Source organism: Colossoma macropomum, unplaced genomic scaffold (assembly GCF_904425465.1).
Source record: "Colossoma macropomum unplaced genomic scaffold, Colossoma_macropomum, whole genome shotgun sequence".
NCBI classification, from domain to species: Eukaryota; Metazoa; Chordata; class Actinopteri; order Characiformes; family Serrasalmidae; genus Colossoma; species Colossoma macropomum.
Genome location: NW_023494791.1, coordinates 33,804,338 through 33,824,358, shown reverse-complemented (window position 1 = coordinate 33,824,358; position 20,021 = coordinate 33,804,338). Strand labels below are relative to the sequence as shown.

General features: G+C 38.9%; 2 protein-coding genes across 4 annotated transcripts in view; one reads left to right on the top strand and one right to left on the bottom strand.

Moving 5' to 3' along the window:
* Positions 1-12,554, top strand: part of galnt7 (UDP-N-acetyl-alpha-D-galactosamine: polypeptide N-acetylgalactosaminyltransferase 7) — a 28,440-nt gene extending 15,886 nt beyond the window's left edge. The window contains exons 3-12 of one of the 2 annotated variants that reach the window (XM_036574901.1): positions 1,430-1,596; positions 3,857-3,987; positions 4,258-4,337; positions 5,082-5,264; positions 8,147-8,264; positions 8,975-9,097; positions 9,423-9,641; positions 10,108-10,206; positions 10,952-11,080; positions 11,483-12,554. In XM_036574901.1, coding sequence (XP_036430794.1) covers positions 1,430-1,596; positions 3,857-3,987; positions 4,258-4,337; positions 5,082-5,264; positions 8,147-8,264; positions 8,975-9,097; positions 9,423-9,641; positions 10,108-10,206; positions 10,952-11,080; positions 11,483-11,620 — 1,387 coding nt within the window. In that variant the 3' untranslated portion in view covers positions 11,621-12,554. Of the gene's footprint in view, positions 1-1,429; positions 1,597-3,856; positions 3,988-4,257; positions 4,338-4,679; positions 4,863-5,081; positions 5,265-8,146; positions 8,265-8,974; positions 9,098-9,422; positions 9,642-10,107; positions 10,207-10,951; positions 11,081-11,482 lie in introns of both variants that reach the window. The other variant, XM_036574902.1, reaches the window with a different exon arrangement.
* A 3,180-nt stretch (positions 12,555-15,734) lies between these two features.
* On the bottom strand, positions 15,735-18,186 carry hmgb2a (high mobility group box 2a). 2 transcript variants are annotated; one of them, XM_036574899.1, is made up of 5 exons: positions 18,087-18,186; positions 17,311-17,492; positions 16,664-16,812; positions 16,385-16,559; positions 15,735-16,305 (listed from the first exon to the last, which is right to left on the bottom strand). In XM_036574899.1, exons 2-5 carry the CDS (start codon positions 17,455-17,457, stop codon positions 16,132-16,134), a joined length of 645 nt encoding a protein of 214 aa, XP_036430792.1. In that variant the 5' UTR covers positions 17,458-17,492; positions 18,087-18,186; the 3' UTR covers positions 15,735-16,131. The 2 variants fall into 2 exon arrangements, with proteins under 2 accessions (XP_036430792.1, XP_036430793.1); XM_036574900.1 differs by having other exon boundaries at positions 17,311-17,475; positions 18,087-18,098.
* Positions 18,187-20,021: the final 1,835 nt, after the last annotated feature.

The window sequence follows — 20,021 nt, the reverse complement described above, 5'->3', positions numbered from 1 at the left end:
AAAAAATGTTCTAGCAAACTGCACTGAAGAGCTTTTACAAAGAGAACCTACACTGAACCTTAATTATAATAAAGCTGCCTGGACAACTCATCTCTACTGAAACTCGTCATACAGTCGTTCAGTGACTCAAAGTCACTGAAGTAAAAGTCTCTCTCTCTCTCTCTCTCTCTCTCTCTGTGTCTCTCTCTCTCTCTCTCACTGTAAGCTTGAAGTCTGATGCTGTTCTGCCCCATGTGACCCAGAAATTCCCTTAACTCCCAAGCGCCACTCTCTGTGTTTGTGTGTGTGATCTGTTAGTGCTCAAACAGTATAAAAATAGCCACAGGCTACTGCAGCCCTGGAGTTTAGTGCCATCTCTGTCTAAGCTTTCCACACAACTGTTCAAATACTGTGGCTCAAGCATGTGGACTGCTCATTGTTTACTCAAAACTGGAGAAAGAAAGAAAAATTGAAAGAGAGTAAGTGAGAGAATAAGGAAACGTGTTGGGCATTGGTGTGTTCCACAGAGAGGAAATACTGAGCAAGGCTGCTGCCTTCCTGTTTCACAGATGGCCTCCACAGTAGGGAGGCATGTGCGCGTGCGTGCGTGCGTGTGTGTGCGCGTGTGTGTGTGTGTGTGTCCGCATGCATGCACACAGATCCTGTTACAGCAGCAGCAGATTCTTAAGTCTGTGTGTGTGGGTGTGTGTTTGCATAATTGCGTGTGTGTGTGCCCATATACGTGGCCAGATCCTGTTACAGCAGAAATGGCAGATATAGCAGCTTTTAGACACAATTCTACACACGTACACATTAAATATATTATCAAAACCAAATTTCTTTTACTTAGTTAAAAGACTTTTGATGTACAATATAAACATTGTTTCAATTTAAAGTTTTTAATAATGTTTCAAACCTTTCACTCCCAAAATTATACAGTTTTTATATAGAAACTAAGCTGCAAAAATAACCCATTTTGAATTCATGATGATGTCACAACCATGAGCGTATTTATATGAGACCACCCATTCAGCTTACAGCAGTTTAGCCCCGCTCATTCATGTTGAAGTGAGTGTTGTTTCAGCAGACAGTCTGTAGCAAAGTTATTGGAGTGGAAGATGGGAGAAAATGATTAAATGTTATTTTGCTCCTGGCTGTGGGGAAGCAAATGGATCATTGCAACCTTCCAAAGGATTAAAGGACTGTCTGATGTTTGTTTTTTCTCCACGTCCCTGAGAATTTCAGTCCGAACTGACCAGTTTGTTCCACATTTCAGCACAGACTGCTTTTAGAACGAGGCACAATATAGGGCAGCCAATCAGAACAGAGGTCACTTATGTATATCAGTCTTAAAGGCACAAAGGTCAGTAAAATTAATGTATGTGAATATAGTTCCTGTAGTGATGTAGTGGTGCTGGTAACTTCTGCCCTATATATGTTCTGTGTTTAGGTGTAAGTACTGGCACTATGATGAGAACTTGCTGACCTCCAGTGTGGTCATCGTGTTCCATAATGAGGGCTGGTCCACCTTGATGAGGACTGTGCACAGCGTCATCAAGAGGACACCTCGCAAATACCTGGCAGAGATCGTCATGATCGATGACTTCAGCAATAAAGGTATGGTACAGACATAGCAGTTCTTTCAGCTTTTTATCAGAGGCTTTACAGACACTGTATACGTCTATCTTAGAGATGGGCAATATGATATGATCATTTACAACTCCTTTCCAAGAAAGTTGGGATGCTGTGCAAAATGTGAATAAAAACAGAATGCAATGATGTGCAAATCAATAAACTCTATATTTAATTGAAAATAGTACAAAGACAACATATCAAATGTTGAAAGTGGGACATTTTATTGTTTTTTTTTAGAAATGTATGCCCATTTTGAATTTGATGCCAGGAACACGTTTCAAAAAAGTTGGGACAGACTTTAAGTGATCACATCATTGCATTTTGTTTTTATTTCCATTTTGCTCAGTGTCCCCAACTTTTTTTTGGATACGGGGTTGTACATGATGATTTACGTGATGTGTTGCCATCCAAGGTTTCATCCTACTGATGGGAGATTAGTTTAATTTAGTTTCATTGCCTGTATTCATTATATTCAAACTTTTAATGGGGCTTTTTAAATGCAGCACTCCTGTTTTTTCTAGTGCATTGTCTGTTCCAGTGTCTTCAAGTATCATCATAATATATTTTTGACATATTTTCCTCTCCTAGTTTGTCTGTCTGGATTTGATGCCAGGAACACGTTTCAAAAAAGTTGGGACGGGGCATGTTTACTGCGTCACCTCTTCATTTAACAACACTCTGCAAGCGTTTAGGAACTGAGGAGACCAGTTGCTGTAGTTTTAAAAGGGAAATGTTTTGTCATTGTTGTTTTATGTAGGATTGCAGCTACGCAACAGTTTGAGGTCTTCTTTGTCATATTTTTCATTTTATAACATGTCAGATGTTGTCAGTGTGCGCCAGGCCTGGACTGCAGGACCACCAGACCACGTTGCTTCAGTCCATTTTAAACAATCTCGGGCCCAGAGAAGGAAGCAGCGTTTCTGGATCCTGTTTATAGATGGTTTCTTCTTTGCATGGTAGAGTTTTAACTTGCATTTGTGGATGCAGTGTCGAACTGTGTTCACAGACAGTAGTTTTCAGAAGTGTTCCTGAGCCCATGCAGTGGTTTCCACTACAGAATTGTGTCTTGGGAGCCTCAAGATCATGGCCAGCCAATATTGGTTTTTGGCCTTGTCCCTTGCATACAGAGATTTCTCTGGATTATCCGAATCTTTTAATGATATTATGCCGTCATGCCGTAGATGATGAAATCCACAAATTCTTTGCTATTTTACATTGAGAAATGTTATTAACGTTTGCCTACGCAGTCTTTCATAGAGTAGTGAACCCTTCCATACTTCTGAAAGACTCAGCCTCTCTAGGATAGCCTTTTTATACTTAATCATGTTGCTGACCTGTTGCTCATTCACCTAATTAGTTGTGAGATGATCCACCAGGTGTTTTTCCAGCATTACAAGTCTTTTGTTGTACCTGTCCCAACTTTTGAAACGTGTCGCTGGCATCATTCAAAATGGGCATATATTTTCAAACAACAGTAAAACATATCAACATTTGATATGTTGTCCAGTTAAATATAGACTTTAAGTGATCTGCACATCATTGCATTTTGTTTTTATTTCCATTTTGCTCAGTGTCCCCAACTTTTTTTGGATACGGGGTTGTACATGATCATTTACGTGATGTGTTGCAATCCAAGGTTTCATCCTACTGATGGGAGATCAGTTTAATTTAGTTTCATTGCCTGTATTCATTGTATTCAAACTTTTAATGGGGCTTTTTAAATGCAGTACTCCTGTTTTTTTCTAGTGCATTGTCTGTTCCAGTGTCTTCAAGTATCATCATAATATATTTTTGACATATTTTCCTCTCCTAGTTTGTCTGTCTGCTTAATTGTTTACTTTTATATCGAATATTGCTGTACAGTTATGCTTAGTGCTAACATATAAAATCAATATTATGTACATTTAATTCTCTGTCTCCCTCTAAATGGAAACAAACCTTCCATACATTAAATACTAATTTTTTTTCTTGTTTAGGATTTGTGCCCATATATTCGCATTGCTTAAAAACAGAAATCCTGCACCACAAGTTAATTAATTAATAATGATACATTTAATTTTAATGAACTTGTTTCCAGGTGAAGTTTTTCCCCATTGAGGAAAGAGTGTAGCATGTTGCTGGATACTCATAGTTAAAGGTGTGAGCTTTTAATGGGACTTGTTTATGGGGCATATAAATGCTCTCTCTCTCCTCTCTCTCTCTCTCTCTCTGTCTCTCTTCCCCTTTCTCCTTCTTTTTCTAGTTCACCTAAAGGAGAGATTAGAGGAATACATAAAGCAGTGGAACGGCCTGGTCAAACTGTTTCGCAATGAAAAAAGAGAAGGACTGATCCAGGCCAGGAGTATAGGGGCCCGGAAAGCCTCTCTAGGACAGGTAAACCGTCATGTGCCCACCAGATATTATAAGGTGTGCAGCAGATACTATATGGTATGTGCTGGATGCCATATCTTGTGCATCAGATGCTATTTTCTGAATCTGTTGCACACCTGAGAATGTTGTATGCTCACCAGATTGTAAGGCACACACATGATTGTATGTGGTACGCACCAGATTTTTACCTAAAAAATGCATTCTTTCTGAGGCTAAGTAGCATGTTTATTTTGGGTGATTGCACACATCTTGACTGTAGCTCACTCTCCTCAGGTGTTGATCTATCTGGATGCTCACTGTGAAGTAGGGGTGAACTGGTACGCCCCATTGGTGGCCCCCATATCTAAAGACCGGTACGGCCCTTTGATATTAACTTGGATTTGTGTATTCAGAATCAGTGTAGGGTACATTGTAATGAATTCTGCAGTACTATACATTCTGATTATTCCTAGATCATTAGTATTTGCATATATTGACTGTTATTTTCTTGTTTGACACTAATCTGAATTTGTGTATTCAGATATCAATGCAGGGTAAATTTGAGAGCATGCTGCAAAGGTTTGACTCATAACTGTAGCATGACGACATGTGTAAATTCTGAAACATAACGACAGCTATGCCTCAGGCCCTGGTAACTGTTTCCTGTTGTTCCACAGTATAACATTGCTGTTGTGTTGTGTGGTTAACATTTGCAGAACGGTTTGCACAGTGCCTTTGATAGATTACATAGATGGCAATGATTATACGATAGAGCCCCAGCAGGGCGGGGACGAGGATGGGCTGGCGCGGGGAGCCTGGGACTGGAGCCTGCTGTGGAAGAGAGTGCCTCTGAGCAGCAGGGAGAAGGCTAAGAGAAAGCATAAGACCGAGCCCTATCGGTAAACACAGCCTGCAGGTCACCCAGTGCATGGTCATTAAACCCCTCTCTGTCTCTCTCTTTTTTGTTTGTATGTCTCCCCTTCCACCCCGTGGATGTGAATGTGTATGAATGTGCCCGTGTACTGCCTTTGTTTGCATCTGTTTGTATGTATGTGAATGTGCGTTGTGCATGTACCCCCCCCCATCCCTCCTACTCCATCGTCCATTACTGGCTGTAGAACGGTGTGCACGGTGCCTCTCATTGACTCCATCAATGGCCAGACTTACTCCATAGAGCCCCAGGGCGGGGGGGACGAGGATGGCTTTGCGAGAGGAGCATGGGACTGGAGCATGCTCTGGAAGCGTGTGCCGCTCAATAGCAGGGAGAAGCAGCTGAGATTAACTAAAACTGAGCCCTATCGGTAAATCCAAACCTAATTCCAAAATGATTGGGGGCTGTAACTCATTTAAGGGGTTTGATAATGATAATGATTGATAATGTTTGGTGATGGGCTTCTGTATTGTGCTTTGCATTGAATCATTTAAAGTTGACTACCGTTTTTAACATACTTATTATAACAAGGCCAGACTCTAGCAGCTAATCTACAGCACAATCACTGAAATGTAATGCAATATACAGTCATGTGAAGTACATCCCTACATATATCACGACTTCAACTCTGTCAAATTGAAATCAAGTACACCTTTCTTACTCTTATTTAGGTGTACCTTTCTTAATCTTATAACTCTAAATAATTAAAACACCATTTAAGAATATCTTGGAGAAACTAGTCTTATTTAAACCTTAGATATCTGGTCTGGTTTGCTCTTTGTTTTTGGAGATTGTGGTATCATCATGACTAGATCAAAACAGCTCTTTGAGGCCTTCACAAAGTAAGTTGTAGATGCCTATGAGTCTGGGAAGGAGTTTAAGAAGACATCCAAAACACTGAAAATCAAATATTTTACTGTCCAGAAGATCATTTACAAATGCAGGAGATTTAAAACCACTGCCATTTTGTCCAGGCCACACAGTTCCAGCAAACTCAACCTGACACCAGATTCTAGAAGAAGTCTCAAAGAACCCTAGAATTTCATCACAATATCTGCAGATTGCTCTTGCCACTGTTTATGTAAAAGTGCATGTATCTACCATTAGAAAAAGACTGCACAAATGTGACCTACATTGGAGATGTGCAAGGAGGAAGCCTTTGCTATCCATAAAGAACATTGGGGCAAGACTGAAAAACTAGGCAAGGAACAATGTGCTATGGACAGGCAAGTGAAAAATGGTTATTTGGCCACAGTACCAGAAGCCATGTTTGGCAAGAACCGACGACAGCATTTGATCAGAAGAGCCTCAAACCAACTGTAAAGCATGGTGGTGGAAATATTATGGTTTAGGGTTGCTTTGCCGCCTCAAGGCCTGGCCAACCTGCAATCATGGAATCGACTATGAATTCTTTTTCGTACCAGAGAATGCTCGAGAAGTGAGGATGGGAGACCATCTATAAAAAAGTTGAAGCAGAAGATGAGGACCTCCCAACTGGATAGTGATCACAAACATACAAGTAAATCCACACAGGAATGGCTCAAAAAGAAGAAATGGAGGTTTATGGAATTGCCTAGTCAAAGCCCACATCTGAATCCGATTGAAATGCTATGGGGGATATTTAAAATGGGCTGAACATGCAAGAAACATTGCAGAGTAGAAGGAATTCTGCATGGAGGAATAAGCAAAGATTTCTCCCAGCGGATATCAGAAACTGGTTGACAGTTACAGGAAATGCCTACATAAAGTTGTTTCTGCCAAAGGGAGTGGTACCAGTTACTGAAGCCAGGGGTGTACTTACTTTTTCAGCAAACATAAATGACATCTCATTCGTTATTTATTTTTTTAATAAATGATTGCAAAGTCAAATTTCCATTTTTCTATTACATGACATTTATCTATATGTACTGTTAAACTGAAGATTAAATATTGATATGTCCACATATGTCAGGAAAAAAAAGAAACATTTCATGGGGTGTACTTTTTTCTTCACATGACTGTATTATTTTAATTATAACATACTACTACCATAAGCTTACTATATATAAAAATCAGCTAATCATTTGAGAATAATGTTTTCAGAATGGCTTGTCCATTTAATCCTCTGAACACAATCATCTCCATTCTACATAACCCCTTAATCATTGAATCATTGTCTTATGTGAATGCCTTCATGCACTAGCATCTATTCTTATTTAAAGAAATGGTTAAAAATAGCAAGACAGCTTTTGTAGCATCTTAAGCCATCTGCCATGAAGCCTTCATAATGATTGTGTCATAGGTCTGTAGCTTTGACTTCCCATCATGTTTGTTGCTGCAGGCATCATAACATGTTATTGGAAGGTCCCGCTTTTGAGGCATGGTGCCGGCTCTATGGTAGGCCAGGGTGAAATGATAGCAGTCTCATGCATGGGCATTATCTAGATTGCTGCCTCTGTACACTACATTATGGTCATTTTCTAGACTCACATACAGCCTACTCCGACTAAACTGACCTGACCTGGATATTGAATAAAGAATCTCCATCAGTTGAGTTTAGTTTTTGACTAGGCTTATCCAAGTGCAAAAAAACAGTCCCATGCAGTCCTATGAAGAAATTGGCAAAAGACAGTGTGCACTATGTGTAATTTGTCCCTAAGGATTCCTTGGTCTTTTCCCTTAAAAGAATCCCTGACACAGTTTAGGCCTAGACCAAAACGCTAAATTTCAGTGTAGTTATGCTTAGAGTGATCTAGTAGAGGATCAGACTTAAAGGAATATGCTAGCATTTTTCTAATCTATATCTGCCATATCTCTAGCATATATGGTCATTTACCACATGCAATAAATTTGACATAAAAAGAAACCTCAAAATCTCCTTGTAGCAGAAGCCGGTAGGCAGTTGCCATAGTAATCAACCATATGCTATAGTTATGACGGATAGAGATTAAAGGAGTATTCCTTTAATCTGTGTCCAGGAAACTGGTCTGAGTGTCCTGTAGTGCAGATGTTCCCAACCTGGTCCTATGGGCTAAGGGCTCCTGAGTCTGTCCACTCCCAAAATACCTAAAATTTTACGCTAATGAGATTTCACAGACGTGCTGGATGCTAGAACGGGGGGAAAAAGGAAAATCAAAAACCCATTGACTAGATTAGGTTCCCCAAGGACAGAGCTGAGTAACTCCTGCTGTATGAGTAGGTCAGGGAGGGGCGAATGTGGATGTTTACAAAGTGTGAGGTGTTTGACTGTTTTTGTGTATCTTTCTGTGTAAGGTCTCCTGCAATGGCCGGTGGGCTGTTTGCTATAGAGAGAGAATTCTTCTTTGAGCTGGGCCTCTATGACCCTGGCCTGCAGATCTGGGGAGGAGAGAATTTTGAGATCTCTTATAAGGTGACCCTTTTTTTCCCAATTGTTTTAAATATGCAGCTGAAGAAGAAGAAGGAGGAGGAGGAGGAGGAAATAACAAATTTTCTCCTGCAATCACTCTGAATTTTTAACCAAGAAGACTTTTTACTGTAGCCCATTCACTTTGTTTGCAGGAGCTGCAGAATATAAAATTTTGTCCCATATATATGTATAAACACACACACACACACACACACACACACACACACACACACACACACACACACACACACATAATATGGCCAAAAGTATGTCAACACCTGACAAATAGACATCCCATTCCAAATATTTCTATGGAGATTGCACGGCTATGGCTTGATTTTATACACCTGTTAGCAATGGGTGTGGCTGAAACACCTGAACACAATAATTAGAAAGGGTGTCCACATACTTTTGACAAATTTAGTGGATAACCTCTACAGAGAACAAGCTTCTGCACATTTTAATACACAAATATGGCCCGTGTAAAAGTTAGTACATTTTATATTTTGTTTTTTTCCCAATATGCTAAATTCAGCAAATAGATATAAATTGTGAACTAAAATTTGCAGAAAAATGCCATATGTAAGTTTGTTCTCTACAGAGGATGTGTTAACTTGTTTTCACTTAGTCAACAAAACATGCACATGACTGTAATTGTAGTTCTATGTTATTTGTGCATAGGGATAACATCTGTTTGTTCCTGTCTTGTGTAGATATGGCAATGTGGAGGGCAGCTGCTGTTCATTCCCTGCTCTCGTGTGGGACACATCTACCGTCTGTCTGGATGGCAGGGAAATCCACCCCCTGCACATGTGGGCTCCTCCCCAACTCTTAAGGTCAGGCCCCATTATCACATAAATACATTTTTTGTGTCCCTCATTTTCCTTGGCAAAGGCAAAAAGCAAGAACTACCCCAGCTGTGAAACTGAGGAAAAAGAGATTTAAAGTTCTATTGTTGTCCAAGCAAATATGTTATGGACAACAGTGACACTGATATTGACTCGTATATGTGTGCAGTGTACACCAACAACATATTTGACTGGATAACAACAGAACTTTGAAGCTGTTTTTCTAAGTTTCACTGCTGCTGTAATTACTGTTCTGCTGCTGTTGTGGATGCTCATGATAGTGGTTGCGTATTAATGCTGGTCATGTGTGCAGAACTATGTGCGTGTGGTGGAGGTTTGGTGGGACGACTACAAGGACTATTTCTATGCCAGCCGTCCCGAAACGCTCACTCTGGCTTATGGAGACATCAGCCCTCTGAAGAAGTTCAGAGAAGAACACCGCTGCAAGAGTTTCAAATGGTTCATGGAGGAGATTGCTTATGACATCCCTGTCCACTACCCACTGCCACCTAAGAACGTAGAGTGGGGAGAGGTGCACAGCTTTCACAATTCACCCTTAAAATTTATCAGTAAATCAGTAAACATGTTCTTGGAAGAGGAGTAAAATATCTGGGTTTTACGCTGCTTTGGGCTGGTTAGCTTTTTTTTATTATTTTATTACTTTAGCTCTTACTAACACACCTGGTATAGAGGGCATTGGTGCCTACATTAGATGCTATAAATAAAACTGTTCAATAATTGAAGAAAAAAATTAAAAAATTTTAAATATGTATATTGCAGATTTCTGTAAACCAGTGGTCATCAATCGTGCTCCTGAAGATCCATCTTCCAGCCCAAATCTTGCGCACCTGATCAAACTAATTAGGTGGACTAATCATCTGGATCAGATATGTTCAGTCAGGATTGGAAGTGAACTGTTCAGGAAGGTAGAGATCCAGGAGCAATGTTGATGACCACTGCTTTAAACTCATCCTGACCCTCTCTCTTTTCTACTTCAGATCCGTGGATATGAGACCAGTTACTGTATAGACAGCATGGGTCACACTAATGGTGGCAATGTGGAGATAGGGCCATGCCACAGGATGGGAGGGAATCAGGTGAGAGGTGTCTGACGTACAAAGATCTTCTATCAGACCTCCAACTGTGGCCTTCACAGTTGCATCATGATTATACTGTCTGGCCAGATAAATATGGAATTTGTTTAGAATATAAGACAGTAATTTTCTGTTTGTGATACAAGTAAATGGAGAGACTAGGGCCCGACCAATCAGTTAGCTACTCAGTTAAAATCAGTTCTATAAAGTCCTATGAAGTACCACCATTTCTTTGAGTATACTGTGATGTATATTCTAAAGAATGTATATTCTACAGAATGATCTAGTTTGAGGTAAATGGCTCCATTCTGTTTTTCAAGGGTTTATGTCTTTCCCCAATTTCAAGACTGAAAAACGTGGATACAAAAGACTACTTTACAATATTTTGAAAATACTCTTAATGTGAAGAGAACTGATTAAAAATGACGAAAATAATGCAAAATTAATAGAAACCAGCAAAACTACTATCTCACGCAACAATATTTATATTATTTAAGACTTTCAGCTGTTTGAGTTTCTGTACATTTTTGACCATATAAGATTATATTGACTGATATCATTTACCTGATCTTTTAGCTCATTAAAATACTAGTATTGGGCCTTAATAGAGGCATGCTTTCCCTTCTCGGGCCTAGTGCAGGCAACCAAAATAAACCCTGTTCATTTCCACAATGACATTATACCAAATCCAGCATCATAGTATCAATGTTATGTCTCATTAAAGCTGGTGTTGGTGTCTGTGTTACAGCTGTTCAGAATAAATGAAGCAAATCAGCTGATGCAGTACGACCAGTGCCTAACGAAGGGATCGGATGGCTCCGCTGTCATCATCACGCACTGCAATATGAATGAACACACTGAGTGGAGGTACTTTAAGGTAGGTATTTTAAGGTATATATCCAGATTGCCAGTATTTGTTTCCATGACAGGAATGTTTAAAGGGCCCACATCCTGTATTATTCGTGTGTTTTGTCTACCATTCAGGTCCACCTGTAACATTTGTGTGGTTTTATTTACCAGAAACAATTCATTTGTACATGACCATTTTTTTACCTCTCTTAATTCTATAAACAGGCTATTTTTTACTGAGCCTTTAAGACTGATTTGTTGACATTGTGAGTCAGCAAGTTTTTCTTCAGTGAATTATTTTATCTCCAACCACTCTAAGTGATTTTGTTTACATCTCAACAACTGAATTTTTTAAAATTATCAGACACTGTCAGTATATCTGTACTGACTCTAATCAACTTTATATGTGATTTTGTTTTTACTCTTCCAGGATCTACATCGGTTTACACATATACCTACAGGGAAATGCTTGGACCGGTCAGATGTCTTGCACAAGGTTTTCATCTCTGACTGTGACAACAGCAAGAGCACTCAGAAATGGGAAATGAACAACATCATGGCAGTCTGAATCCAAGACTAAGGACATGCATTTAAAGGACAAAAAAAGCTGACTGTCTCTTGTGTTTGCAGCACCGGGTATTAACAGTGTAAATACATCTGATGGAGATCTTTTGCATTTTCAGTCATCTCCAGTAATGACTCGGAGCTCATATCATGAACTCAGCAATTTATTTTTAAATTTTTTTTTTTTCTTTTGGCTCCATCACAGGTTATGTTTACAAGTGTTCCTCCCAGTCTTCGTGCTGCTATAGGCTTTGCTTCGGGGTTTTGTTTGAGGGTTTTTCTGACTGCAGCATTATGGGAAGGTGCAAGTGTGCAAAGATGAACGTTCTAATACCACTGTTTTAACTCCTCGCTGCTCCATTCTAATGCTTTTAGCCTTCTTTACTTTTAAGACATAAGGATTGTTCACCACTTAATGAAAAACTTTTTTTTTAACTACACTGGATATCCATCATGTTTGAGAGGACTTGCCGCTCAAATATTCGGGTCTTTGGTACAGTGAAACTTTAAATCTGAAAACTGCATTTTTTCATGAAGTGTGGGAAATCGCTGGGGACAAATTACAGGCAAACGTTACAGGCGAAGGGTAAACAAAAAAAAATGAGGGTATATATTTATTTTTTTCTATTGCATTGATGTCTGCTTGGTAATGGGAATGTTTACTTGTGTATGTGAAAACTGATGATTTAAACCTAATGAGAATCACTGGACAAGTATTGTCAATGGCCAAATATCCAATGAAGAGAAGCAAAGGTATGTCTTGTGGGCAAAAAATAACTGCAGCGTATGCTATTTTTTGTACAATGTAAATATGATCATTTCTAAATTAACATTTTGAGATACAGTGAGCCTCCTTATGAAGGTGTAAATATCTAACTTATAAAGTTATATTGGCACTGTTTTCTCAAGAGAATAAATGAAACCTTTCTACCAGTTTACAGCTATTGTAAACAGTTGAGTTTTTATTGTAATCATTTAAATGAGGGGAGTCAACACAGTCTCCTGGTGATTTTACTCCATTCCTCTAGGAATGCTGTTAATAAAATTCAAAGATGAAAGTTGAAGCCACACTTCAAACCATTCACACCCCTTTCGGATCACTGTCTAAAGCATGAAATGTATCACAATTCTGGCTGTGATCCACCATAACACAGAAACAGAACACGTGTAATAGCAGGCTACTGTAGACTACATCAGCAGCAAAACAAATACTTTGAAAATCCTTTGTCTGGTTAAATGGTTGATTAAAGGAGTAGATGTATAAAATTGACCTTTTCAGTTATATCAACCATACAAAGGAACTCTCCACAACTCTAGATACTATCTTGCATTTCTCAGTTCCACCTCTCATCTAGTGCTAATCATATTTTTGAGAACCTGACTACCAGAAAAGGGTCTGTCACAGTCTGAACTATACACTCTTTAATGTAACTACTCTGGAGCCCTGCTGGTGACATCCTGCATAAATAAATATGTGTGGCCATTAACGCATAGGAACAATATCCTATCTGTGGCCACAAATTAGTAAGGTGTGGGAACAAGATAATTAAGTCATGGCCATGACTAATCTCATTCCCACGCCTTACTAAGTAATGGCCATGCATTTGGATCTCGTTCCCATGCCTTACTAAGTCCTGGCCATGCCGTTTTTTTGTATTTTTATAGGATTTTACCAGCAGGGCTCTAAATTAAAGATATCAACATCTTTTTTTACTATTAACAATAAATATCACATGAAAATGTCACTCATTGATGGATAGATTATGATTAGTCAAATTGGTGTTCTGACAAGTTGTAAACTCAATTTCAGATTTCTAAAACTGACGTCTTGCTAGTCAGAACTCATATTCAACACGTTCATTTGTAGAAGACACACCTCTTTTCTCTGTCACATGCTTAGTGCAGATTCCTTAGACTATATTTCAAACTAAAAGTCACTCATGGTGTATGGCAGGTTACTACCATTAAGTTTGCTGAATTAAATTATAACAGTGGCTGATCACTGTGTAAGGTTAAAGCCCTGTTATCTCGCATGCAGCAGTCTATCTTTGCACTCAATAACTTTGAATTTGCACTATGCACGTCTGGTGGATGAGCCAAATCTCAGCAATATTTACCCGCATTTGGTAGGAGAAACTTTGGCTTTCACGTTGATCTATTAATCAATATAATGCGTTTTGCATGGCTTGCAAAGTTGTATACCTGCTAATGCATGTTCAGCTTATTTTATTACATTTAGGTTATTCTTGTAGATTTTAACCTGAACTAGGCCAGAAAAAATGACTTTGAACAGGCCTTGTTTTCACTTAAACCGGAAGAAGAAAAGCAACCTATCCGCAATATCTGATCTCAAACGTAACCTGTTGTTTATTTACACTGGCGCGTCCACCAGGCACACTTAATAACAGGTCAGATCACAAGTTAACCTGCTCTTAAAATTGTATGTTGCAAAACAACTAGATCTAAAATGAACCCTAGATGAGGAAGTCACATCAATTAAACTCTTATTTCTAAATTTAAGATCCAACCCATAAAAATGTAATGGCCAGTAAAGCTACTTGGCACACCTGTTAGCTAGTTAAACCGCAGATAATTGTCGATAAATGAACTAATCTTATGGTTGCTGAATTGTCGATGTAACTGGAGCGCTCCAGTCACTCCCTCACTAATGTGACCACATGTAATACTCTGCTGGGTCAGATTCCTCCTCTACCATTCATTCCTGTCCTTCTCGACTGCCGTCCATCCTGTGCTCTGCACTGACTTGCAGCGCACATTCCACGCTTTTCCCGCCTAATGACGGTCTCATAAATATGTATGAAATGCAAATCTCACAGTTGTCTATGTATCCATTAAATTGTTGGAGAGACCTGAAACATAATTTTGACTAGTAAGAATTAGGATTGTAAATCTCAAACTACATCTTAAATCTCCGTAACTTAATTGAAGACATCTGTAAAGATATTATGACTAGTCTAATTTTTGATATTTTTAATTATTTCTCGTTTTAATGTAATTCATATTAGTCAATTACAGATGTTTCTTACATATACAGAGTTAAAAAGTAGTTATATAACTGGTGAAAACTGCATTCTCACGAGTTATAAATCTACATTTAGATATCAATAATATTACAAGTCAAATGAGAATTCTAGTTACCTACAACTGTATTTTAGAGATCTGAAACCATACTTGTCTCTAGTCCATATGAGATAGCCAGTCATAGATATCTTGAATTAGTATTTCTACTAGTCAAAATTCATCATGGAAATGTGGACCCGGATTTCTTTACTAGTCAAAATTACAGTGTAGATATCTAATTTCTGTTAGTACTAATGTCACTGTAGATAACTTTTTTACTAGTAAAAATGTAATTATTGATAAGACAGAACAAACTAAACAAATCAATGGTAACATATGACTGATCAAAATTACATTATGGGTGTCATCCTGGCAATATGACTAGACAAAGTGGCTTTACAGATATGTATACTTGATATGACTAGTAAAAATTGCATTGTAAATATATGGAATCCTTGCTTTTACTAGTACAAACTGCATGACGGCTCTCAAATTTGAGCTTTTAATACTGAAACAGTTACAACTTGTAGCGCTGGTGTCATTTTAGGCTAAAATGGCTTGCCAAACTCAATCAGAATGACTTAAAAGGGGTATCCCCCCTTGTATACACAAAACCTGTTTTTCAAGCAATACTTCACCTAAAATGCTTCTTAGCAGTTCCTTCACATAGCATTTTGTTAATGGAATTTCATGTGCCTACTGTTTGCTTTTTAAAAGCTTACCAGTCCAACTCACCATACTTTCTAGTGTCCAACTTGTCTTTCACTCCTGCTTACGGTACTATAAACAGAATTAGGATTGACATGCTTTCATGCTAATGAAAATTGGTTCTAGCAGGGACTATACAGCCCTTTAATTCAGTTTTTTTTGTGTAGTGCTGTTGAATAATTAGGTTCCAGGTACTGCCTTTGTCCTTGTTACGCCCTTCTTGTGCCAATGTACATTACAAAAAAATAAAATAAAATAAAAAAAACCCCCACACACACACACACCATTTTAAATTTCCATTAAGTTTCCATTCACATTTGACAATAACCACTGGACCAAACAAGTTTATTAAACCAAAACAAGCAACTTTAATCATAATATACAAAGTTTTATTATAAAAATTGTCTACACAAATTTAAAGCTCAATGCTAAAAAAAAAATCTTGAGACTTAAACTACAATAACATTGTTCCTCAAATTCCTTACAATGGCAGTGGAAACAATTTGTTGGGTATAAGAGAGAAACCACAGCTATCAAACAAAGAAAGCAGTGCTTAGAAACAAGAACAGCTGTTAAATTTACAAAACAGTACATGACCTCAATATGTATTTCATCTATACACATTCCTGTACATGTTTTGAAAATATTCAAATGCTAAAAAAATAACAATAAAAACGCATTTTCACATTGTTCTGCAAACAATTCAGCTCAAGTTTCCTGACAGATTTACTCATCATCATCATCATCCTCCTCTTCCTCATCATCTTCATCCTCTTCCTCCTCGTCATCATCCTCATCGTCGTCATCTGTGGCTTCTGCCTTCTTCCCTGCTGGCCGGCCTGGTCCACCTTTCTTCGCACCATCAGCCTTTCCTCCCTTGGCACGATATGCAGCAACGTCCTAAAAATCACAGAGAACACTTGTTAGAGTCTAACAGCAGCAAAAGTAACTTTGACAAACGAACTGCATTAACATTTACCTTTTCATATTTCTCCTTCAGCTTCAGGGCCTTTTGCTCATATGGTGTTTTCTCCTTGGCTGACAGTTTGGACCACATTTCGCCGAGTTTCTTTGCGATGTCACCAATAGAGATACCTGGGTTGTCATTCTTCACCTTCGGGCGATGGTCAGAGCAGAAAACGAAGAAAGCTGATCTGCAGAAGAAAGATAGCTCTTAGTGTGTAAAAAACTAAATATGAATTTACCAAATTAAATCATATAGCACAGTCTAAAGGTAGGAGTAGTCCTATACACTTACGGTGGCCTCTTTGGAGCATTTGGGTCCTTCTTTTTCTTTCCCTTCTTTGCACCTTTGGGTGGCACATAGTTTTTCATCTCACGGTCATAGCGTATCTTGTCGGTTTTGGCCATTTCCTCAAACTTGGTTTTCTCTTTGGGTGACATGGTCTAAGAAATACAACACTGATTAGACACACCGGCATTCAGCAACGCCTTGCCCACCGTTTTGGCCCCACCCCCTGAGACGCTGATCTAAGCACCGCCCCCATCTGACGTAGGACAACTCTGACCCCACCTCCTTTTACAACCAACCCCCGGAAAAAAACCCTCAAAACAAGTTTCGTAAAGTAGTGATGGGAAATTCGCTTCATTTGAAAGAATCGGTTCGAACGATTCGATCATTAGAAATCGGTTCAAGCGAACGATTCGTTCCCGAGCAACTAAAATAAACGAACACCCAAAAAAAAAAAATGCACTACAGTGATAAGGTTAAGGCTAAAATAAAGTTACAAAAATACATTTAGCAGTTTTTAATAAAATCACAGAACCACGGGGCGTAAGCGTGCGCAGATTCATTCAAAAGAACCGGTTCCGCTCCGAAAAAAAAGTAAATAAATAAATCCACAGGTCATACATTGCTAAAGTGAAGCAGTAAAGTTAACTCACCTTCCATCTCTCCGCACACTTCTTGGAAAACTCCGCAAAGTTCACCGAAGTTCCAGGGTGCTTCTTCTTGTGCTCTTCCCGGCATGTCTGCACAAAAAACGCGTAGGCCGAGGTCTTTCCTCTTGGCTTAGTAGGATCTTTACCCATGGCCGCAGAAACTTGTGGCTAAATGCAGGTCGTTTTTAATGGAAGAAGACAAAACAGAGTGAATTAAACCGCGTCCTGCGAACAGAAGCTTGTAAAGCCAAAGCATCAGACACTTTAATCCGATCAAGTTCCTGCTCGGTTCCCAGCAGATCACACAGAACAATAAGCGCCCCTCCATTTTGTTTCCCGCCTAAACTACGGTGTTATTTTACAGCCTGTTATGGGCGAATGACTTTAGCTGTGCAGCTTAGTAATCAACTTTAAATGCTTATTTAGACTTCATTTTAAAAAGTTCAATTTCCTACAGCTTTCACAGAAACGGCGGATAGCACTAGTCATATTCAGAACAAAACACTGTTTCAAGCTTTTAGACCTCGATTACCAGGCCAAACGGTAATAAATAACTTCCAAAGTGCAGTGAAGTAAACTGGCTTTAGCTAGCGTTAGCTCCTAAAACTTATATAAAACTAACTGAAAGTGGCCGAGGAAAGCCCGGGCATTTTTTTATTTTAAAACCAACATAAAACCTACTACATACAACTATAAAGCAATTTACTACAGCAATCTGCGAAATATACTTAGACACTGCAAACAAAATACAAGGTAACCTAAAACAGTCAAAAACTTACCTTTAAACACAGTTATTAACCCACTTCTACTCTCCAGAAAAACAATCTGCGCTTCTCTTCCACTGCTGTAGTCTGAGGTACGGACCACACAAGCTTGATTAAATGCCTCCTGGGCTCCGCCCTCAAGGGCTCGGTCTGATTGGCTATAAACTTTTAAAATTCAAATATGACCCGACCACGAAGAAGAATCCTTCGTTCCTATTGGCTCGTCGACGCATCAATCAAGCACTCACCGTCCGAGCGGGTGACGGTTATGTTTGTCTCCACGCTATTGGCTGATGAGCGGATTTAAAATGGACGGCGGTTTTGTCGCAGTTTAAGCGGGCTCGTTCTTATTTTTTCCTGTTGATTAATATTTAAAGCAGGAGTGTCGATGTGCTGAAGGTCATGTCAAGAGTTAAAGCCCGCAAACTATTTATGTGGGAAACTGTGTAGGTGTTAACTGGTAGCGCTGTGTGTTGTTGTGTTCGTTTAGTTTAATGGCGCCAAACCCCCCACAGTGGAAAACAGAACCAGAGCGAGTGCAAGACTCACAGCCAGTAATCTCAGGGTCATGTCACTGGGATCTGTCTTGGTGGAGTTTTAGTTCTAGCATGTGTGAAATCCAACTGTTTCATGTACAACATTGAATTATTCTTTCAGCAAATGCTATCTCACACCGTGCGTTCTAAAGTGCACCGTATTGCTATGTTTATCCACCAAAAGATGGCCTCAGTTTCACTCGCAGGTTTGTAGGCTTAGCCCGTTGACTGAGCGAGACAGCTGGGACACTGATTATCTCCCAACCCCCCCAAACTTAACTTCCACCCCAGGCTTAAAGGGGAATTCCACAGTTTTTCAAAATTCTTGTACAATTCAATCATTGAGATTTTAGAGTGGTTTGATGTGAAATGGTTCATTGTAGAGGCACTCAATGTTACTGACTCAGATTTCTGTACAATGGCGGTAAAAGGAACTAGGGGTCGTTATATCTAACACAGGATGTGATCCTCCACATACTCTTGAGTTTTTATATGTAATGTTGGTAATGGTTAAATACTGTGAAGTGTGGGGTAAAATGAGTATTTGTTTTCCTGAATGTACCTCTACCATGAATGGCTTTTAAAATATGAGCACTGTGCCAAAGCCTCAAAATTAGATAATAAAACACTGTCTCAGGCATCAGTCAGATATTCATTACTATTTCATGGAATAGCTTTCTATGAAGTAAACTTTGCTTGTCTGGCTCCTATCACTCCTGTGATCAGGTCTAACTAGGTAAGTTTCTCTGTAACGGAACATGTCATCAAACCTCCCTGAATGACTTTGTTTACATCTTCACAAGTTAACGCTGCAGAAATTTTGAAAAATCAATTCATTTTAACATCTTAATGAGCTCTTTGATGGCTTTGGTGACCTAGTTTCACTTTATTATAACTGCCAATGTCCAACTTGCATCTGTAATTCATACAGTTCATTGCTTCATTTGCTGCAGCACGAAAGTAGGTGAATCTAAGTAGTGTTCACTATTAAGCTGGTGAATATGACATTAAATTTTAGGATGGTCAGAATCTACACATATATGATATCAGTTGGTGTTGCCTTTCTAGGTCATGCACTGGTTTCTCTACATCAACCCATTATACAATGATTGTGATAAAAGACTGTAGCTGAGGTTAGGTAAGTGATCTTTCTTTTGGTCTCTTTTTTAAACTTTACATTCTGTTGACTTCTTTACGTCCAAATGTAAGTTTTATAAACCATGTACCAAAGTAAATGTTTGTATACATGCTCATATGAGTCTTTGTATCCTGCACCCAAAAAAACCTATTGGGGTTTCATACAGGTTTTATAAAATAATGGTTTGAATTCTTGAGTTCCCCTCATTTCTCAAAGAAGGACAATGCTCAGTTAGACAATTAGAAGCCTCTGTCAGAACTCTGGTCCTGGATGGCT

Coding starts and splice junctions, on each gene's coding strand:
- hmgb2a (XM_036574899.1), bottom strand. CDS start 17,457: ATGGGTAAAGATCCTACTAAGCCAAGAGGAAAGACCTCGGCCTACGCG. Junction 16,813..17,310: donor AGTGTGCGGAGAGATGGAAG/GTGAGTTAACTT, acceptor TGTATTTCTTAG/ACCATGTCACCCAAAGAGAA. Junction 16,560..16,663: donor AATGCTCCAAAGAGGCCACC/GTAAGTGTATAG, acceptor TTTCTTCTGCAG/ATCAGCTTTCTTCGTTTTCT.